The sequence below is a fragment of the Drosophila elegans genome, unplaced genomic scaffold (genome assembly GCF_018152505.1).
Source record: "Drosophila elegans isolate 14027-0461.03 unplaced genomic scaffold, ASM1815250v1 contig_208, whole genome shotgun sequence".
In the NCBI taxonomy this organism is placed as follows: domain Eukaryota; kingdom Metazoa; phylum Arthropoda; class Insecta; order Diptera; family Drosophilidae; genus Drosophila; species Drosophila elegans.
Window position 1 is genome coordinate 19,077,276 of NW_024545578.1, and position 16,422 is coordinate 19,093,697.

At 38.5% G+C, this 16,422-nt stretch overlaps 1 protein-coding gene across 4 annotated transcripts in view; it reads left to right on the forward strand.

Annotated features, from left to right (window-relative positions):
• Positions 1–2,534: 2,534 nt before the first annotated feature.
• LOC108142581 overlaps positions 2,535–16,422 on the forward strand; it is a 45,599-nt gene continuing 31,711 nt past the window's right edge. For 2 of the 4 annotated variants that reach the window (XM_017266535.2, XM_017266537.2), the window contains exons 1-2: positions 2,535–2,743; positions 6,112–6,300. In XM_017266535.2, coding sequence (XP_017122024.1) covers positions 6,297–6,300 — 4 coding nt within the window. In that variant the 5' untranslated portion in view covers positions 2,535–2,743; positions 6,112–6,296. The remainder of the gene's footprint in view (positions 2,744–6,111; positions 6,301–16,422) is intronic. The other 2 variants (XM_017266536.2, XM_041708112.1) reach the window with 2 other exon arrangements.

Consider the following 16,422-nt stretch of genomic DNA (forward strand, 5'->3'; position numbering starts at 1 on the left):
TTGCAACAGTTTCGCCCTAATGAGCAGCAAACGCTCAACACCCGCCAAAAAAAAAACTTGCTAACTGCCGGATAGATAGTTGAATGCTCGAAAATCCGCCCCGTGGCCGCTATCGGTTATGATTAGCCGGGTACTCGACGCCGATGTCATAAAAGTTCGAACGCTGTCAGTATCTCCACTCGATTGGCCCTCAATCGAGGACGATATGGCCGCCAGCTGAGTGGCAGGCAGACAGGCCAGATGGGATGTGAAAACTCTGGGAGGAGGAGAATTTACAAGCCACAAAAGACTCGTTTGCAGTCTAAATTTGCCATACCCTTGAAAATCCTAAAATTGATTTCGGCCTAACGGTGGCAGGGCTCTGGAGAACGGTTGCCCAACCTTTTATTGCCTATATTCCCTCTCCATACGGCCAAATTGTTCTTAAACCGGAATAGAAACAATTTCATACCTACTTCGACGCTAAATATATTTCCAAACAAATATATTTTACTTACAATATATATATATATTTTACTTTGACAACGCTCAGAATATGTACACAAATTTTTTAATTTTCCAATACGAATACGAAAGCGATTACTAAAAATGTGGCATAGAAAATCTTTAATCTTTAAAATGTAGCTTGAAGCTCTTGGACATTTACATAATAAATAAATAGTAATATTATTGTTAAATTTTACTTTGGGTTAATAAATAAAATCTAAAATAGATTAAATAGACAATAATTTTTAAAAGATAACTTAATTTATAGTAAGTCTTCCTATTAAAAAATAAACAAATTTCCCCGAAAGCTTTGAAAAGTTTTTATAACTTAATTCAATTATATAAATTATAAATCTCTGGTTTCACTAAAAGTCCTAATTTCCGTCCTCTAAGGTTATTCAATCTTCCTCACTGGACACTTTTAAGGGCCCCAGCTGATATCCTCGGCGAAATGACACACATCACATCGAGAGCAGCAACAATCTTCCCACGCAAGGACAAACAAGGAAAGGCAGCCCACTGATTTCGCATAATAACTTTGTCTCATCGCCCATCGTTCATTGATAAAAATCGCAGCCGAGCCCCCGGCTCAATATCCTTCGCATCCTTCCCTAGCTTTCGACTTTGTCTCAGACATTTCCTCGACTTTCGCCCCAAGTGACTTAGGCCACAACGCCCACACAACATGCCACGCCCCAAATAGGGAAAGTGCCTAACTTGTTGTTATTTATGGCCCACATCCAACTTGATGGTTGAAAGGAATGGGTGCGAGTGTAATCGATTGCGACAGAATAAAGTTAGCAATGAAATGAAATTATACGCACAGGAAAACTTTTAATTAGTTATTGCAACTGATTAGTTGATACAGTACAGTAACTACAGCTCCGTAGCTAGTTCCTGTCCAAACCTGCTATAAATAAATAAAGTTCGATTTCGTTGGGAAATTTATCAAACGCATTTTCGCCCGAAGGCCAAACGCCAAAAGCTGAAAGTGGAAAATTGAAAATTGTTCGCAGGCCAAGGACGGGGCTATTTCATTATTAAATTCCGAAGGTCCTTGAGCGGATGCGGGCGAAAGTGCGGAGGGGGTGGTTGACATTTGGCTTTGGCTCGTTGACTTTTTGTGTTTGGCCAAAGAACAAAATAAATGAAAGGCGAAGGCAACAACGAAAAATGACTGGAAACCAATCAGCGTGAAAATTGCTAACCCAAAAACACACATAGTGACAAAAGAAAACGTGCTCGAGTTATTCTTTGGGGCATTTGTGGCCTTTAAATTGAGTTGGACAAAGTAATTTGCCCGACACGTGGAAGACTAATAAGTTGAGGTTCTGAAGAAACTTCTGGTGTAGATACTCAGAAATATTGGATACCCAAAGTTCTAACCAAGCTGCCTATAGGTTATATAACTAATTCCGAAAAATAACTTTTGATAATGTTCTATTTATGTATAGTTTATAATCTATATGTATCTTAATAGGCTAAATTGATTAACTAGTTGATTAAATTGTTGAAGAAAATAAATTTAAATTTATATAAGCATAAGCAAAACTTATTTTCAATTGAGTTCGCACCAAACAAATTGGCCTGAACTAATGTCCTGCTAATAATGGATGCTTCGGATAAAATTCCTGTTAGCACTAAAAATAGATAGCCCCAATCAATCTCGCGATTGATGGCTTCTCACCTCGCTCGGGCCCACGTGGCGTATGCGTAACTTTATTTATAGGTGCCTGCACGAAAATAGGAAAATACCCCAGCAGGCAAGCAGCCAAAGAATGTAAACAAAGCTGCCAAGAGAGTGAAAAACAGGACGCAACAGTGTGATGCGAACTGTGACGTAAAAGGGGGGAGGAGGAGGGTGGAAAGCGGAAAAGGGAAAACTGAAATGGGAACAGCGCATGCGCCGCCAACTGCTAAACTGTTACCAGTATTTAACAGCCAGTTTTTAGCAGCGGAATGCTGCTGCTGCTGCTGCTGCTGCTGCTGCTACTACTTTGGCCATGGCAACGCTTTTGGCAGAAGCTCAGTTCAGTTTTGGCAGCGAGCGCAGTACGACGTTGACAATTGCGGGCTGCCTTTTCAGCGGACCATGATGCCACGCAACGAAGCCACGCGACCGAGCAAAACCAGAGAAAGTGTTCAGTAAAAGTTAATAAAAAAAAAAATCGGAAAAATATTTCCCGCGAAAAGTTAGCCAATAAATCGCACGGTGAAAAAAAGGTGATAAATTTGCCAGTAATCAGTGGAAAATCCAGTGAGTGGTGTTTCTATATGGTGACCAGCATTTGTTGCGATGCTTGAAAATCAATGAAAGTGAAAGTGAAAACAGCACGCACACACACACACAGACACACATACACAGCTGCTGTTCGCACGCAAACACAAATACGAATAACGAGCTGACCGAAGAGAGAATGAGAAAGAGAGAGAGAGAGAGAGAGTTTTATTTTTGACGTCATTAATTTGCAAGTGTGTGCGCTCGCTGAGGTGTCAAATTTAGCAAATTAGCCTGACAAATTGCCAGCAATTAAAGGCAGAGTTTGGGCCAACTGAAAGGCACTCTCAAACACACGCACACACACACACTAAAAAACACACACAAAGGCGAAGCAGGCAAACACAAAAGTGTTGCATAACCTGCAGGCGCCCCTTGGAAAGCCTCGCACCAACACATCGGTGCAGTAATGTCCTTGAACGTTTGCATAAGCTGCGCTATCTGCTTGTGGTTATGTCGTTGCCAGTCGACAGTCGTCAGTCAGGATATGTGCACCGCACGTTATCCTTTGGCATTGGCACATTTTACGCGACCCGTGTGTGACTGTATGTGACTGTATGTGACAGTATATGAGTGTGTGTGAGAGTGTGCCAGTGTTTATCTTCTGCCCGCAAGCATAAACAAAAATTCATGGCACGCTAGCTTTGTGCAAAAAATGATACCCCTATGGTGAGCGAAAGCGAGCAAACACACATTTCTAGGTCGGGTCGCATTTTTAGGGTTAAAGGTTGCCAGGGCAGGTTGGATGCCATTTATTATAAGCCCGTACACGGGGGAAAAGCCATTGAGGTACCCGTACTGTTTTATTAAATGTACGAAAAGTTTTCAAAATCACCGTAAAATCATTTTTGTTCCAAATAAAAATTAATTTTTTTAATAAGAAGTTAAATGCCTATAAAACTAATTTATAAAGTTAGCACTATTAATTCCCATATTTTAAAAATGAAAGTTAAATAAAGTTTTACTCAATACAAATATATTTTTCAGCTTCACAAAGTAAATAAATTCTTAAAAGAATTGATAGTATTTTCTTATTTATTATTATTATTATTTAACTTTAAGCTATCAAATCATAAGTTTTCCCTGTGTACCGGCATGTGTTTCAAAGTAAGCTTGTGTAGTTTTTGCGTAATTGGGTTGGAGCGAGTTGGACGAGTCCTTGAACTAGTGCGCCACATAAGAGAGCATTGCACGGACCTGCGTCACAAGTTCTTAAAGCTACTGGACTCTTTAAGCTAAGTTTTTCTGTTGTTTTCCCAAATCCCGGACTTATCTGAATTGGCACATTAGGCAGCTGAGACAGCCCAATCGTTATCGTTGGCTTGGCGTTATTTACGAGCTCGTTTGGGGACTCCAAAGCTCGAACCCTTTGGCAGGCACAGGCCATTAACCAAATTGCCCCAAAACGTTCAAATGTTTTAAATTATTTAAATGCCACAGCCAGTAGATGAGAACAAATGGTCAGGGGGGCTGGGGCTGCCCGAAAAGAGCAAGGCCAGTTGAAAACTTCTCGGAGGCCACAAAAGATGGCAAACAAAGCGAAAGACCTTGGCAAATACCAAAAAAAATAAATAACCAGTGCACAGGCTATGGCTATGCCAATGCCACGCCCCCTCCAGCGCCTCATAAATCTTGCTTAGCAACGCTCAAGTGCCCCTAAATTTTTGGAAGGCAGAAGGACGTTTGAAAATCGACTGGGGGTCAGGGGCACATTATAATATTTGCGGTTGAAAAAGGTTGCCATCTCGAAAAGGATTTGCGCCTAGGCTTATATGCGGAATTTTAATTATTTTAAATTAAAAAAAAACAACACAAATTGGGCTTAAGTTCAGTGAAACGTGGCCAACAAGAATGGAAATTCCGCAACCCGGCCATAATATAATTATTCCGACTGCCATTTTCATTTAACAAATCGGGAGTTATTGAAGCTGACATTTTTATTTTAATTACAATGACATTTAAACTTTTCATACTGGAAAGTCAAAAAGAGAGGGTATATTTGACAGAATAAAAGTTTTAAAAATTAACCAAATTTTATAAAATTGTAAAAATAAAGATCATTATTTTTCTTGAATAAAAATCGTCACAAAAATTCCTTTTGCATTATTTTCAAATTGTTGATTTTAGTTAAAACTAAAAGCTAAAAAGTTAAAAAAAAAACACTATCATTAAAATGTTTTTTCTGGTCAAAGTTTATTAAACAAAATGTTATAGTAATACAGAAAAATTAATTGTAACGAAAAAACTTAAACAGATTTTTCCCTCTTAAAAAAGTTTTTGAAAGCTTGACAGGGAGAAAAGGATAATTTAAGGTCTAGAACCTCGTACCTTGCTGATAATTAAATTGGCATTTTCGTAATCACTATCAAGAGAAGTTAATAACTAGTGGAATAATGATATTGGCGCAGCGGTTTGTAAATAAACTGTCGTCATAAAATTTAAATCAACCGTTTTGTTTTAATCTCATTGCTGGCAGCGAAACAAAAATTACACAAGCAGGCGTTTATTAAAATTCCATAAGTAACCAGAATTCCATAAGTAATCACAAAGAGGAAGAGGACGGAAAAATCCTTTACCGCAAAGCAGATTAAAACATTACAAGAATTATTATGCGGATTATATATACTCGTGTTCAAGGAAATAGGAACTGTGTTTAGTTCTACCTATCTTCAAGTTTAAGTGATTAAAAAAGAAGGCTGTGGAGCTTAAATCTTAGACGTTTCCGATTTAACCCAATTGATAATATTTATTTATTCCTGTACAATTTTTTTTTCAATTTCAATGCTTAAATAAGTCGATGTAACAGTTAAGCAACACGAATTATCATTGAAATTGAATTCAATTTGAGTCGATTCATCCGAGTTCAGTCAAAGTTTATCCATTCGACACAACTTCTGCCAATCAATAATGAATTATTGAAATGGCAGCCAGAGGGAAATACCGAATTGCCCCATTGAGCAAGCATGGAAAATTCGAAAATAATTTACATAAATTATCACAACAAAAGGCAAAATGCTGTTCAAATAAAAATGGTCTCCGGCAAACATTTTTGGTAGAATTTAAATAAATGGCCATAAATAAATTAAAATTAAAACCCAAATTGCATTTCAGCTGTGTGCTTTTGTCTTTTAGGGGTCTTGCTCCATCCGATAAATAAACAAATTAAATATGCACATTTAAATGGCAATCAAGAGCAGCGACAAATTTCTAGGACTAACGTGGGAAAATCTAAAAAAAACAACTACATCTAAAACAGCAGCAGCTGGCGTTTGTCTCACTGTGTGCGTGTCCTGTCTGTTATAACAAATTCCCATTTTATCCATTTGTCTGGTTTGTGTGTAATTCAGCATTCGAAACGCGAAACGAAACGCAAACTTCAAATTAAACTGTGAATTATATTAGTATTAAGTTCATCCATTCCATTTTGGTGCTAGCCAACAATGCGCAACTAGGCGTATACGTGATAAAATTCAACCAAAGCTAATACATTAAGGCAACCAATTCAACAGCCAGCATTGTTGCGTCTGATAGAATGAGTAAGTAAATAATCCCATTATAACTTATATTAAGAAGTTTAGTTATTACATGTATAACAAATTATTATTCTCATAAAAAAAACTCTAGCACTTTATATGCCTTCAGTTACTTTCATTTGGATGTCTATTTTTAGTTTTGTTACTTAAGATTCTTCGATAATTCAGTTCGTTCTCTTTCCACTTAAGAGTGCACTGTCTGTGTCAATGCATAATAAATGAGAAGTCGAAAGAGCTTAATTGAAAGTCTTTGTTTGCCTAAGGCTTCGTCCATGTAAATTTAATCAAACAACTTATTTTCAATAGAATCTAAGAGAGGAGTTTTAGAATTTAAGAAGAAGCTGATTACTGAGCCATTGTTACTGAGTATTTCACAGTTGTCAATTTCCTGTTTTATCAGCAGTTTGAGCAGCTCAAGCTAGCCATTTAATTATGGTCTAATGTGCTTGTTAGACAATTAACATTGCGTACATCTTAAGCGTCCTGAGCGTCGACCACTCAGACTCAATTAGGAGGCAACAATTTTTGCTAAATTTACCAAAATACATTGTAATTCAATTTTCTTAAACGTTACACAATGCCCAACAGGAGGAGCATCCAAGGAAACAATGTAAGGCAGTACAGAGCCTGGCCAGAAACAGAAACAGAAATAGACACAGAGACGCAGATGAAGTCAGAGCAACTAAGCGCATTAAACTTGAATGCTTGACAGGCGAGGGGAAAAGGAAAAGCGGAGGGAAAAACGGAGGAAGAGCGGAAGCGGGAGCGTCGGAAAGGAAACAAAACAGAAGCTGAGAAAGTGGCAAGTGCGGGCAAAATTAGAGTCCTGCCCGGATTTACTTGTCGGAGTTGTGCAGCTTTTGCCTGTCAGTCAAACATCCAGCTCCTCCACGATTCGACTGCCTGTCTCCCGTTCGGTAGCCAATGTTTATTGCATATCAATTAAAACCCTGCCCAGGGGTAGCAGCCAGCTCTGCCATTTTCAAGTTAGACACTTATTGCCACACGTTAAAAAATACATTTTTATATGTACAAATTTGAAAAAAAAAAAAACCCAATAGGAAAACATATATATTGTTGCTATTAAAACTTATAATATGGTCAACATTGGAAGAATAATAATTGGTTAATAAATAACATGTTTTAATTCATAGCGAAAAAAATATGTTAGGAACTACAATTTTTTTAGAAGATCACAAAATGTCATAACTATTTTAGATACAAACATTAACATTAACATTTAACATTTATTTGTCCAAAAAACTTCAAGCTTGAACTGTCTCAAGAACGAAAAAAAAAAAAATTTTTTTTATTAAAAACCATCCAAAAATACTCAACATTTTTGCTGTGCATCTAGGCGATCTAGGCAGGGGCCGCCGAACGTGCCGAACATTTTCGCAAAACTTTTCCAGGATTCAAGGATGCGTATGGCAGTGTGTGTGTCTGTGTGTGTGTGAGTTTGAGTTTGAGTTTCAGTTGTGTGCTGGGGAATACTTGCGCCTGCTGCCTGTCAAAATCAACTTGAGCGTGCCATAATTTCCACGCCGAATGAGTTCAAGTAGAGCTGCCGCATCCTCCGGGTGGCTTTCCCAGCTGCTCCCCTCAGCCCCGCCTTTGCTGCTTCAGTTTTCCTGGGGCTGCTGCTTCGCACGTGTGCGCAATTAAAAATGCAGCTTGCGGTTGTCGGGCAAATACCCCAACCATTCGGGACAACCCAAGCCAACCCCCCTTTTTAGCCAGCTGCCAACTGCCAACTGACTGCTCCAGTGACACACAAAGCATAAAGAGACTTGAATATGTGGCGCACTCATTTGGCCGGCTTTTCAGTTCAATTTGTTGTTTGTCGTCTGCTGGCTGTAATTAAATTAATGCTTGCATCGGAACCACCGCGGCGTATACGTAATTTCAATTTCACTTTTCGCAGCGCAGCCCAAAAAAAAAAAACAAAAACGGGCGAAAGCCAAAAGCCAAAGAAAACGAAACAAAGCAACACCAAAAGAGGAAAACTGCAGAGCGAAGCATTCACCAACCAAATCCCTGACCTGATTTAGTGACTTCCCCCGTTCCTCCAGCTGCAGTTACTGGCATTTTCCTTCGTTTTTGCAGCATTGGCTTTTGCTTTCCGTTTAGTTACCTTCGGTGCCACTCCGCCCCCGGTCCACGAAGCCATCTGCATCTGTTGTTTACTTTTTATGCCAACTTTCCATTTTTATATCGTACCGAAAAAAAATGTCGCCCGTCTGTCTGCAAGCTGAAAAGCCAACATCCAGCCTGTGAAAATACCCTCCACTCTCTCACAGTCTTCCCTTCCGTTCCACTTGCAAATGGCATTAGAACATTTCATTGCTCGGCAGCACAAGGGAAACGTGCCCAAGTCCAGGTCCTGACTTCGCAAGAGGATTCGGGGCAGGAGCAGCAGCCCGATTTTACTGAACCTCCGACCTGGCCTGCAAAATGCCAAGCAAAATCTATTTTGAACATTTTGCAGCATCGTGAAAGTCGCTGCGGCGTCATGTGCCAACGATTAGGGTCAGCGGGAGAGAGTTCTCCGAAGTGAAAGGGCATTAGCTTGGGTCTTAATTCAGCTTAAAAACAATAAAATGCTGAGAAATGTTTATTTTTGTATAATTAAGGCAGGATTCCATTGCAATTTTAAGAAAAGTTGGAATACATGCAAGCAATTAGCTCAATCTAGTCTACACTAAGCCGATCTTTTACTACCAGTATGCTGCTAAAAATTTTACACCTTCGTCAAGGATATATCAAAAATTTTTATTGAATTTTGTAACCCATTTTAAAATGTTAAGCCTTAACCTTTGGATAAATTTCATTATAATTTTTTTTAATTTAATCTATGGGTACACCCAAAATAAAAATGATCAGAGAAACTAAACGATTGCTACATTAATTTTAAGCTATTGGGTATAAAATATTTCTAAAAAGATTAATTCCACAAAAGGATCAAAATAAAGCTTATGTGGCTTTAAAATTACAGGTTTGTTCGCTTCCGTATAGAAATTAAACTAAAAAGTATAGGGGTTATATTATTTATATAATATATATTTATTTATATTGAGTTAATACAAATTAAATTTAAATTATTTTTCAAGCTTAAGATTTTATTTATTTTTAGTTCAAATTAATTATTAGTATTTAAGCTATATGAATTTGTATCAAGTTAATTCCTTTATTTTCCAAAATAAGAAAGCATTTAAGAGTAAACATAAATTCACTGTCGAAAATGCACAGCCATTGGCCCATTTATTGTTTTTCCCCAAACTTTGTGTTTTGTGTGTTTTCCGCTCAGTCGAGTGCAAGATCAGCTAACTTCAATGGCCAGAATCAGGGGCTCCTGCAGCTGGGACAGCAGAAAAGCAAGGAGCCCGCCGGAGCAGGACCATAAACATAAACTTGCATTATGGCCAAGCAAATAAAACTGCAGCCAAATGACACGTACAACTGCCACAGATTCGAGGGATATGGGCAAAATGCGGAGGGCGATTTACTGCGACTTTGCTTTCGGTTTTTATTTTACTTTATTTTCGCCCGGCTTTTTCAGGCCATCGATTTTGCTAGTCAACATTTTCTCTTGTTTTTCCGCTGGAGAAGAAATGGGGAAAAGTGTGTCAATGAAATTGTTGTGGTGCCGCTGCTGTCTCTGCATTGTCAACAGTTTTCTTTAAAGCCTCGACAGCTGATGATAATTTGTGGCTGCCAAATGGGAAAAAGAAATGAACATCGGGCTAAAATGAATATTGGGTCCAGTTGCTATCATACATATATGTATGTATATGTAAACACCATTCGTGTCCGAAATATGTATCCTGTATATAATTGAATGGTTTGATCAAGCGAAATGCCTTTGTCTTAGCAACAATATTTGGTCAATTTTTCGAACTGAATGCATTGATTTGCCCATTTGCCACGTTGCGTATACGCAACCAGCCGTAAGGACGCACATTATGTATGCCGAACGCACACACATATGCAAATATTATAACGCACAGGACAGGCCAATAAAATGCAATTGCAAATTTATACAAATGTCTTCGAATTATTATTGTGGCATAAACGAGTTGTGGATACGTCTCTTGTCGTTCGTCTCATTGTTGTTTTCTGCGTGTGTGTTGAGCCTAGCAATTTCAATTTAATTGTTCTATCAAACTCTTCGTGTTTCTCGTTTTTGGTGCACCGTGAAAAAAAAGATTACTTTGTCAATATGTTTCATCTTCGAAATTTATTATTTTCTTTTCAAAAATATTAAAACAATTAGCTGAAATGTTAATAGCATATATTTGTTTATATAATTTCAATGTTATAAACGTAAACAACGTGAATAAATTGAAAGATATTGTCCCCAAAATGTAAAAGAGTTAGTATTCTCTATCTGTCGAACTAAGTATTTTTCTTTTAAAAAAAAGGGGTTTTTTTAATATACAACGCACTGATGATTTAAATTGTAAATATATTAAATCCCAATTCGAAAACATCTTAAAATCAAGTAATTTCAAAAAATGTAATTTCTTCAGGGTGCTTATTAAAAAAATAAAACTGTAACCAAAATGGTTATATTATTTATATTTATATCAATTTATCATAAACCATACAATCTTAACATTTATGTTTAAAAAACCCAATGAAACTTTTATCAATTAAGATCTTAAGTAGTTTTAACATAAATAAAATCTCATTTGTTAAAACTAAATTCAATTAGCTATGAAGCACTACTTCAATTATGCATGACAAAAAAATGAAAATATTTTTTCTTGTGCATCCTTGTGTTGTTTGGGCTATTGGGTATGAATTATGGCAGGCATAGGCAAATGGCGTCTTTTCCAGCTTCATCGGCTTTCTTTGTCCTCTGTTTATGTGTTATGTGTTTATTTTTATTTGCCGGAGGATTTGCCTCAAAAGACGTTGTGTTAATGGGGAGCATATCCTTATTACATATATCCTGTCGGATTGCCCTGGCACGTTCCGCAGCATGTTAGCTCTAATAAAGCTCTGGGACCTGCTCCGTCCACAAATCCTTAATCCTGTGCACCAGCTGCCCCATTACGCACCACAAAGAGGCGAAAAACAACAAACTGGCAATGAGAGAAATTTTCTTTTAAACACAAAACAAATACAAAACACACACAGAGGGTCCTGCAAATAAACAAGTTTTTCTCTGCCAGAGATCTGCCAGAGTTTTTATGGCCACAAAACAATTTGCTTTTTATTTATGATTACACGGGGCCCCCAACAGAAACAGTAGCAGCTACAGAAATATTTATTTATTCGGTTATAAAATAAGCTCCACTGAATTTACATTCAAATAGCGGAAATTTTTTCGAATGAAATTCAATAAAAAGAGCACAACTGCATTTAAATCGAAATCAGCAAGCGGAAATATGTGTTATGCAAAGTAATGCCGGAGTACGAGTGTGGGAGTACATCATTTGCATCCGTTTCCCAGTTGTTTCTGTGTGTGCTGATTTGTTTCCTCGGCCAGAGGACTTTTGTGCAAACATCATTGCCTCAACTCGAGCCTTTCCTCTCCTGTTGAACTCATTCCGGAGTCAGAAAGTTGGTCACATTTAAATTAAAATTCAACTTTCGCACGCCTCGAGTGACAGCAGATGCACTGCAGCAGGTTGAGGAAAGGATTCAGGAGGTGGCAGGTCCTAATGAGGCACTGCACTGCCGGCCAAACTCTTCGGACAGCACTGCCAAATGGTGTTTGCTCTGTTGATTGCCGTTAAATGCTGGCCAAAACGTTGGAATAAGAGTCGGGACCTCAGCTAGAGAGTTGTCCTAGCCTGCAGGCAATTTGGCCAATTTTTAATTACTTTTAATGTTAATTTTTCGGAGTTTTGCAGAGGTTTGGTTGGGAAAATTATTTTCCTAGAAATCCAGTATGTTACTTTTTCCAGCTTTTTACAAAATTTTAAATATTTCACTGTAAATATAGTTTCCATCGCTAAAGAAAAATTACTTTATAATTAAATTATCGACATTTCTTTTCTTTTTTATTGATTTAATTGATTTAAAAAAGCGAGAACAAAAACTGCAAAATTACAAGTAAGAACAATTCTGAATACAGCTAACAAATTAAAAAATCATTAGAAAAACCTAATATGAGCGACGTACCTTAACTTTGTTTTGCAAATGGTAAGAGAATATTGGAGGTGCCAACAGAAGTTAATGTTAATTTTCTAAGATCACCAGTTTCTTGTGAAAATAGCTCTTTTGGACTACAAAATATTATCGCATATTTCTAAATACTGTCTTTTGTGTCTTTAAAAAGCTATCCGTATTCATATATATATTTCCAACTAGTTTTGTAACTCCCCTATTAGGACTATCTTTACGATTCCCGAAAGCACTGGCAAATGTGTCGTGACAGGAAGGTATGGTAATTCTGAGCCATTATCACCCAAGCCGACTGAATTACTTAAGCACCTCTAAGTCGCATCGATTTGGGTGGCCCACTTCGCTAACCCTTTCCGTGGGCGTCACCACCCAAATAAGCGCCCTCGAGTGTGGCCTATGCAATATGTGCGGTAATAGCCTATCCAAAATCGATTTGGGGCAGCACACGGATCGTCTAAAAGCCGCCTCTTGAAATGGAACTATAGTCGAACCCCCCTTCCTCCGCCACACCCATGCCCATATGCCAACCTGCCACGCCCACAATTTCATTTAATGCATGCTTAAAAGTATGCAGCGCTTATTTATGGCCACATTTTTGCATATGACTGTGTGTGTGTGTGTGTGTCTTTGCCAGCTTAAATCTGTGTCAACGGCAGCTGCAAACTACTGTACTATAACCATGTACTATAGCATGTAGCAGAGGGCCACACCCCCATTTGCCGCCCACCTGCCTGTTCCTTCTACCAGTTGCATACTTTCCCCCATTGTTGCTGCAGTTTCAGTTGTTGCGGTCCATGTTGTTGCATGTCGTGTTGACATTTTTGCGCGCCTGACATTTTCCCTTTTTCCAGTAATTCATATTCCACACCCAACTCCACCTCCGATTTTATCAACTGCAGTCACCCGTCACGTCAACAATAAAAAAATACAAATTATGCGCAATTAAATTAAATACAACTTGCGTAGCTCCCACTTAGGACAGAGTAAATGAAATGGGAATGCGAAGCCCTCCAATGCAATATGATAATTTTTTTTTTTTCATATTTTCCAATTTGCCTTACTTGAATAACAGGAGCGGAAAAACAAATTTCTTTGAGCTCAGGAAAATATTTTATTTCCTCACTGTCTTTTTGTTTGTCAGTTTGTCAGTAAAAGTCACATTGATATTGCAGCTTAAAAATGCTCTGATATTGTTTGCCATTTTAAAGGAATCGTTTAGTCATTTTATTTCTTATTCGGTTTGAATTCATTTCATGATAATATTTTGTACAAATTGAGTTAAATAACTAAAAGCTTAAAAAAAAAGTATTTGATTTCCTTTTTATCATTTTTGTATTTTGGAGAACTGACTTCAACGAATTTATGTTGGCTTTAAATATAATTTTCCCATTTTGGTTATTTCTATCATCAGTAGGCATGCCTAAAATATTTGTCTGCCATTTTGTTTATAATTATTTCATGTTTAATTATCATATAATTTGTATTAACAAAATTGCAAATAAATTTACTTTAAAATAGAGTTTTGCATTGGCTTCTTGGTATGCAAACACAATCTTTATTTATACTTTGAAGAGCACTTCCAAAAGTTTCCATTTGTGCGATACATCAGCAAAGGCAACCCAAATCGATGGCATAATTCACAAGTGCGGCAACAAAGAGAAAATAGCAATCAGCATATGCGGAATGAAAGGAACATAAATCCACCGCCGGCACATTCCTTGCCAGACGGTCGGTACCTTTTGCATTTATCCAGCTTTTGGCATGCCTCAGCACCTTCCCCATCCTTCGGGGAGAAAACAAAAGGACCTGAAGAAAGAACTCAAGGATACGCTCTCATCAGATCGCACAAAAAAAAGGACGTAGTAAAGTGGCGAAGTACTTGGGCAGGAGTCTCGCATCGAAATGCAGTATATGAGCTTTTACAGCTGCGGTCAAATATATAGCTATCTATGTTTAAAATATATTATATTTTATCAAGATAACTATCGCCACTTTGAATTAACAGACATTATGGCTAATTTTTTAGAACATATAAAAGGCAACTAAAAGTGTTTAAGCATTTCACTAAAATATTTTTAGTCAGAACATTAAGAAAAGTATTGTAAGTATTGTAAAATTGACCACAACTGTACGAGTATGTGTGGAGAGGATGCGAAGGATGCAGGACCACAAAGCAAACATATTTTCATTTTAAGCGCTTCAGCATAAGGGAAAACTCATTAGAGCTCTGCGAAAATACCCAAGATGCCGACTAAAAGGCTGAAAGCCAGATAGCCAAGAGCAAGGATATGAAATTGAAAATTTATAATATCCGCTTACTGGCGTGAGTAGAAGGGAGTGCTTCAATTGCTGTTGATGTTTTCTTGCGGCAAGTTATCTATGAATAGATGAAGTGCAGCCACTCGAAGCCAGGCAAATGGGGACGGGGAAATGAGGAATCTCTTATTTTATTAAAAACTTAACAAGCAAAAAGTTACCAAGTGCCAAGGAGGCAAGCAGGCAAGGAGTCAGCCATTAGCCCGTTCGTTAAGTGTATGTGTGAGTTGTCTCGTCGGCAGTTTCCGTTTCCTTCCCTTAAAGCAGCGGCATTAGCAACACTCAAGGACACTTTTGCCAAGCGGAAGCAGACAAGCAAACTTGCCAGGAAGCGTCCTGCTCCTCGAGCTCCCTCTGCCCCGCAGAAAATCCGGCATTAAGTTAATTTGCAACGTGCGCAACTGAGGGACCAGAAAAGTATGCTATAGTCTTCCTATCATCCACTCCTCCCCTCCCTTTGGTCCATCGATGAGGTAATTCCGCGCTGATTTGCAGCGATTGGCAGTGCAGTCACGGGCTGCAACAGTCAACTGCAGATGGCTTCCTTAGCCAGCTGTCCTTGATTAGGCCATCACACACAATGAGCATCCTGCGAGGCAGCGCCATTGTGACATCATGTTGCAAATTGCGGAGGCACTTTGTCACCCGAAGGTCGTGCATTGAACTTGATCTCAGTTGGTCGTAAAATTCCTAAAGATTTCTATCGGATTTAATCTATGTTCCTAGGCAATCCAAGTGAATTTCGCATGACAGCGATAATGAATAGAGCTAAACAAAAGTTACATATGATGATCTTATCTTTTTTCACCTTTTTAAAGAACATAGAGCATTCCATCATGTCACTCTTGCCATTTAAGAAATGCAGTTCAATATCAGTAACAGAAGATAATGCAACTATATGCAATTATTTCACAAGCCATAAAAGATGTTTTAACCCTCTGAAGAAAACTCTTTATGATTGAAAAGCGGCCTGAACTATTAATAATTGACATAAAAAACCGAAATGCCCTCTGAAAGACAAAGAAAAACATTCCATTTGCAGAATGATGGCAATAAATAAGGCAGGACTGCAAGGACCTCTTTGCTCTGCTCCCGATTCGATCCGCTGACTTTCGGTAATGCTCGTTGACAGTTATGACTGATAGTTGCAGTTGCACAATTATGACTTCCGCTGGTTATTATCCATTAGGTTGATTACGGCGATTAAGGGGTCACCACAGCGCTGCTCCCCCCAAATGTTTTGCTATCTGTTTACCCAGTGCTGAGCCAATTGGGAAACGGAACGTGGCCAAATTAGGACAATACGGCCAAGACAGAACTGGCTGGAACAGCAGCAGCCGCAACAACAGCGTCCGTGATGCGGAAGTGGCAACGCAAACGAACTAACCGAGAGCCACTTACTTACGGCCATAAGCCACAGCAGTGGGTGAATGGGTTAGTCCTCGGATCCTGCAGATCCTTACGCGCCTTTTGCTATTTACTCAGTGGGAAAAAGAGGGTTAAAGGAAGTCGTGGAGAGACAAATGGCAGCCCGCGGGGCAAAATGCAACTTCGTTGCTTCCAAAACAGCAGCAACGCACATACAGCCAGACTTTTAGAGGCGGCTGCTCCATTTTGTTATGCACGCCGCTTCACACTTCCTGCTCGACAGGATGACTCCTTCGTCCTTCGTCC